At 39.1% G+C, this 6,455-nt stretch overlaps 1 protein-coding gene across 1 annotated transcript; it reads right to left on the reverse strand.

The window, feature by feature from the left end:
- bola3 (bolA family member 3) lies at window positions 1-3,956 on the reverse strand. The gene is made up of 4 exons (XM_061963520.1): window positions 3,803-3,956; window positions 3,611-3,731; window positions 3,317-3,405; window positions 1-410 (listed from the first exon to the last, which is right to left on the reverse strand). The coding sequence occupies exons 1-4, from the start codon at window positions 3,872-3,874 to the stop codon at window positions 348-350; spliced, it is 345 nt and encodes a 114-aa protein (XP_061819504.1). The 5' UTR covers window positions 3,875-3,956; the 3' UTR covers window positions 1-347.
- Window positions 3,957-6,455: the final 2,499 nt, after the last annotated feature.

Here is a 6,455-nt window from a genome sequence, read left to right on the forward strand (position 1 = left end):
TAATAATACAAAATAGTTTAATGGAGCGAGTCAAGCAAAAATTGCTTATACATTCTTACATAGTCTTGGTATATCATAAATAAATACACTATGCCCATGTGCAGTGTGTTGACTGATTCAGGTGCAATACATAAACTATGCTGGGACATTAGAGTATATATTTGGCTCACAGCCTCAGGCAACATGGCAATACTTTAAACGCAGGACCATCAGTTGTTTTGTGTTTACTTACTGTATGCAGTATTTTTTGTAATATTGTATTTAACATTATTTGTTTATGTATAATATCTACCAACAAATTGTTGATTCATGGCATATTTTGTAGTAGCAGTGAAATTTGTATAGTATTATTTTGGAATATCTGTAAATATTCTCAGTCCATGCATTCCTTGAATCTCTTCCTTCAGTGCCTGTAGGGGACAAACAAACAGAGATATAATATAATTAAAATGTGAGTAAGCGCAGACAACTATTACAAAAGGCCATTGAAGCACTCTGGCTTAAATGATGCTCTATTTTGATTCACACTGTCAGGAGGAGTTATTGTAACAACATGTTAAAGGGAAACTGCGCTTTTTTAAAATTTTGACTATCGTTCACAATCATTATGAAAGACACGACGGATGGATTTTTTTAATGCATTCTAACTTGTAAATAAACGTAAATAAAAGTCTGTGTACAGCGTAGCCAATGGGAGGTCTTCTATTTCATCCATAAAATCCAATAAATAACCATTCTAAACCGCCAACAATACTCCATTTACATTTCCTGATTTGGATATTAACCAAGTATTAGTGATATTGTTATTATTAGCGCTAACACAGACAGACTATTTATAGCGGCGCCGTGATAACAAGCCTGTGTACAATTTTTGACATGATCGACTGGTGAGGTGTTTTCTCGCTTGCTTGCTCCCTGGAAGTTTATTGTAGATCATAAATCATGCATCTTACCTGGACAGAAGAAGTCTGAGGATGCACTCTGACAAGTTGGTACACTTTGACAGCCATTTAGGACCCGGAAATGGCGAGAACGACACGAAAAGACGCTTGGCTTTTGATCGCATTTATTTAATATTTAGTATGCGTAAAACAACATCCATCGTCATGTGTCTTATAATGATTGTGAACGATAGCCAAAATAAATTAAAAAGTGCAGTTCCCCTTTAACTATTTCAGTTGCAGTGTAGAATTACAGTGCATTAAACTGAGGCTCTGTCCACACGGGAAGGTTGGTGTTTTGTTCCACCGGGTGTCAGATCAATAACGAGTCACGTCCAGATGGGACTGTGTCAATTGGTGAAACTGATGTAATTAATACCTCACCACCAGTAGCGCTGCAAGCAGACACAAGACACCAGAATAACTTCCTTCACAACCCCATTGACATCATTATAGAGTAGATAAATTAAGTAAAAGAGGTCCTGAAAAACTGCAATCAATTCTGGGTGTCAGAGTGTGTTTTTCCAGCACTTTGGCTACCCCTGTGGTACATTTTAAATGTGCTTTATAAATAAAGTTGATTTGATTTGATTTCTGGTAGTCCTTGGTGGTGGTATGTGTATTATAATTGTATTTGCTGCACGTTTAGTTGAAAGAGGTTACTAAGGTTTTGTTGCTATTGTGCTTAGAGGTAGTAACTACTGCGCACAGTTTACCATAGCTGTTGTTGGCAGCTGTTGCGTGCAGTAATTTTTTTAATGAACAAACTCTAAAAAAAAAGGTGGTGGTTTGTATGTCCACACAATAACGACTCGGTTGCGTTATGGATCTTGTTCTTAAAACTATCGTTTCAGGGCACCCAGAACTCCGTTGCCGTCTAGATAAAAGGCCAAAATGTTACAATACTTTACCATTCCCACCTAAAAACATTTACGTGTGGACAGGGCCTGAGAGCTGTATAAAGTATTAGATGTTAGAGATATAACGAGTGATCGATGTATCGATTTATATTCCTATTTTTCAAGTATATTGATCTGTGCTTGGCAAGATTGCCTTCCGGAACATAGTTATCAATCCAACATCGTTTTAAAAGGGAATCGATCAATTTGATCGATACTAGAAAAAGGAAAACATTGGTTTTAAGAACGGAAGAGTTTAGCACTTTTAATAATAGGTCTATTTTGCCCATCTGTGAAATCTTCAAAGTAAAAATGGCAGATAACTACATTGGCTGAGAAAGGTCACAACAAACGCCACAAGACGATATCATAAATTACAACATAAAAACTTTCAGATACAGCCCGATTGCAAAAGCCACTTTGAATACAAACGACGACACAATCATTTAAAGCCTCAACACAACTACAAAAGACGGGACCGACAAAATGAAGGTGACAGGGAAGCAAGTTAAAGCGACACATCGACTTTCTGAACACAAGAAGAAGTAATTTCATCAGGAAACAAAAATAAATACAAAAGATGTATCAAAGAGGCTATGAAAATTAAGAAGCGAGGGGCCATACATGCTTTCGCACATTTCTACAGTTGAATTACTGTAGTTTTATTGAAAATTGCTTGAATGTTAAAAACGTGAACAGAAAATGCTTCCCCTTGTTAATTCAACCTAAAGTGTTGGTTGTACTTTATTTAACTAAGATGTGAATGCATTGGCCATGAATTGTTGTTTACTTGCTTATTTGCATCCATAATTTATTTATATAGAATTCCCTTACAAGAAATAGCAGGAATATAGGAAACTTCACCTATGATGTCCAGTATCCAGTATTAATCTCAAAGTCACACTGGCTACATTTTTTTAGCAAAAAAATTTATGAATTGATTACAACTCACTGAATCGTCCATCCATCCATCCATTTTCTACCGCTTATCACTTTTGGGGTCGCGGGGGGTGCTGGAGCCTATCTCAGCTACAATCGGGCGGAAGGCGGGGTACACCCTGGACAAGTCGCCACCTCATTGCAGGGCCAACACAGATAGACAGACAACATTCACACTCACATTCACACACTAGGGCCAATTTAGTGTTGCCAATTGTTTCAGATTTAAACGTTCTAAAAAAATGTGATCCTTCTTGAATCATATCGGCAACCACTAATATCGAATCGAATCCTTGTTCAAACAAATTGTTACATCCCTATTAGATACTGAGTAGTTGTACGCCACAACGAAAAACTTGTGAAAGTAACATTTCTCAAACAGAGTCATTAGCCAAAAGGGGGATTCACCAAAGCCACCAATGATTATATGTGTTACAACAAGCAAATACTATATGATTCAGCTCTTGTTGTTGATCTCTTTGCAGGTGCACAAAATGAAGTGGAAAATGGGTGGATGTACTCTACACAGACAAGTACCTGATTAACGAGTTGGTGTTGCTGGATAGTTCTCTTGTCTTTGAACTCACTGGACTCTATGTGGACCTCATACATGGCCCCACAGCCGCCTGGAGTAAGATCACACAAGGTTATGGGACAATTGCTGATCGTGAACAAGAAGTAAACGTCACTAAACCAATTGACAATGCAGGACTTAAAACAAAACCAATAAATGTCATTTTAGACTAAAACTTATTCTGTTTTAATTTAATTTGAATCTTGTTTAATGCCATATTGAGTTCAAATGTGTTATTATGTATGATTTTCACGTACCCGATATATCCACGACTTTGAGCGATGATGCTAGAGGGAATTTCTCCTTGAGTATTTTCGCGATGCGGACTTCTCCATCGGTTTGCGTGGACAGACACCTCCACGGCTGCCCAAGGACTGCCTTTAGGCGCAGAGGAGAAATTAGCCAACCACTATCAGACAGTTAGCGTCAAGTTTTTTTAATTTATTTACCTTACTCCTGCAAACAATCCGAAGCGCAGATATGACAAAGCTGGTTCCCTTACCAGCCAACATCGTTAACATGCTGGATATTTGTTTTGTTAAACTGGAGCGAAGAGTTTATGTATATAGCTAGCGCGTCTTTACACAACGTCCCTTGAATATGACGTCATGCATCCGGGTAAGACATTTAAAGAATGCGACGACTGTATGTAAACATCTCATCTTGACTTGGTTTGATGGCTCAAATATTACTAAAATATTCAACTTGTTGTTTGTTAAATTTGTAATATATTTTACACATTCGTAAAACCGCAATGTAGCTTGCTGGACATATTGGAAATAGGGTAATTTTAATGATTTACCTTGAATTGAATTTGAGTGTTACCATTTAGTGGTCAATTGTACGGAATATGTACTGTACTGTGCAATCTACTAATAAAAGTTTCAATCAATCAATTTAAATGTTCATTGAAATTACTAAAATCATATATTTTTTTCTAGAAAGTAAACGACAACTTAAATACTGTACATCAGGGGTCACCAACATTTTAGAAAACAAGAGCTACTTCTTGGGTACTGATTAATGCGAAGGGCTACCAGTTTCCATCCATCCATTTTCTACCGCTTATTCCCTTTGGGGTCGCGGGGGGCGCTGGACCCTATCTCAGCTACAATCGGGCGGAAGGCGGTGTACACCCTGGACAAGTCGCCATCTCATCGCAGGGGCTACCAGTTTGATACACACTTAAATAAATTGCCAGAAATAGCCAATTTGCTCAATTTACCTTTAACTCTATGTTATTATTAATAATTAATGATATTTATCTTTATGGAAACACAGATCATCTTAATGATTTCTCACAATAAATATATATAGAAACAGATAAATATCAATATGTAGCACTTTATTTTTATATTTTCTCTAAGTGCACATTTTGAAATTGAACATTTTCAAATGATCACTTCTAAGACAGTCTTTTGAAATCACAATATCCCATTTTAACTAGCTAGTGTTGCGTTTTGGACCAGTTGTTCCTCCCAGGGAATTCAAGTCTCAATTCGCTCCCAAGTTCTTTCCGACACTTAAAGCTGAGTTGAAAAACCACCAGAGACAGAATAGGTATTTTGTTGTATATATTCTCAAAGCTTTGACAACATACATTTTAGATTGAGACCAGTCTAACCCTAGAACCTTCTATCCCGCACACCCAAAATGGTCTCCCTTCCCAACGCCAAAAACCTCTCTTCTCCTCCACCTCCCTAGCCATAACAAAAGCACAACGTCTCCCTAGCCATAATACATTCCAAAGAACTCAAGGTTAACACACAGAGTTTGCTTGCTGACAGAGCATCAAGAGAAGAAGTGGAAAAGACGAGCTGTTTTCAAATATGACAAAGAAACGGACGAAGTACAACTTAAATTCGGATATATGTAAATATCTGCCTCCGACAATTCCCCCTTCAGATCTTCTAAAAAGATCTTTATCACTAGTACAACACTTCTAAAATACGCCCCTCTTTGAGCACGCTAGTAAAAATTAAAAGCATAGTTACATGGGAGATAAACGGATGGAATCTATGTCAATGTCGTCACTCATACAGGGAAGGAAACTAGCATTTCTCGAAAGTCACCACTTTGCCTGACCCCCTTCAGTGACATAGCAAACCCAGGTTGTTCAGCAAGCCCCTCAACAGCATCACGAGTCAGGTTGGTCAGTCTCAACAGATTATAAAAAACATAGTTAATGCGTTCTACATTTTTAGTAGCAGTCACAGGGAAAATAGCACCAATTATAGGAAGGTTCTCGAAACCTGCACAGGATTCACACCACAATTTATGTTGTGGTGGGACCCTCCTTGGTTGTCCAATTGCATCAAAGTAAACACCCTCAGGGTTTCTCATCAAATCAAAGGAGCCCGTTACACTCCTCCGAGATAAAACATGGCGTCCTCTGCGGGAAGTTAGAGGCCGCTGAATCAGGAGTTCCAAGGGGTGTTAATTTGGTACCCTCTAGGGTGACTGAGGTCACCAGTCTAACCATAGCACAAAGCCCAACGGCTGACGTCGGGATTCTAATGTACAATCTGTGCTCCCCACAATACCAGAATAAGTCAGCTCGTGCCCAAGGGCCTATCCTTGAGCCATCTATCAGGGTGGTGCACCAGGAGGAGGTAATGTCACCCAATTTGTAGGGGGATGAAGGGGGTCCTGTAAATTGAAAACACGTGTATTTCAGCTTTTAGGCCACAAAGGGAAGAAGTCGGGTGAAATTGTCAACAGGAGGGTGCACACTAACCAACAAATCACAACCTGGCGGTGTGGGTTCAGAAAACAAGGAGATAAGACAGTTTGAGCCATTAGTGTCAGTCAACTCAAAAGGGGCGGGGTAAGTGTGGGGACGTCCAGCGGAACAAGCAACACAGTCACCCAGGTCTTGGCTCTTAGCCATGCTAGTCATCCACCTAAGCCACAGGTTGCCTGCACCTGCTCCTAAGGTCAAAGCTACCAGGTCTTCAAGGGGGCAGAGGTAGTTAACGCCCTCTCAAGGACATTAATTTTAATAATTCCTTTAGGGTCTGTACCTCTCTGGTCAACCCCCAAAACAACATAAAAGGGACTAGTCTAGGTATAACACCTGTTCTGGCAATTGTAGGGGAAAGG

The sequence above is a fragment of the Nerophis lumbriciformis genome, linkage group LG06, assembly GCF_033978685.3.
Source record: "Nerophis lumbriciformis linkage group LG06, RoL_Nlum_v2.1, whole genome shotgun sequence".
Lineage (NCBI taxonomy): Eukaryota > Metazoa > Chordata > Actinopteri > Syngnathiformes > Syngnathidae > Nerophis > Nerophis lumbriciformis.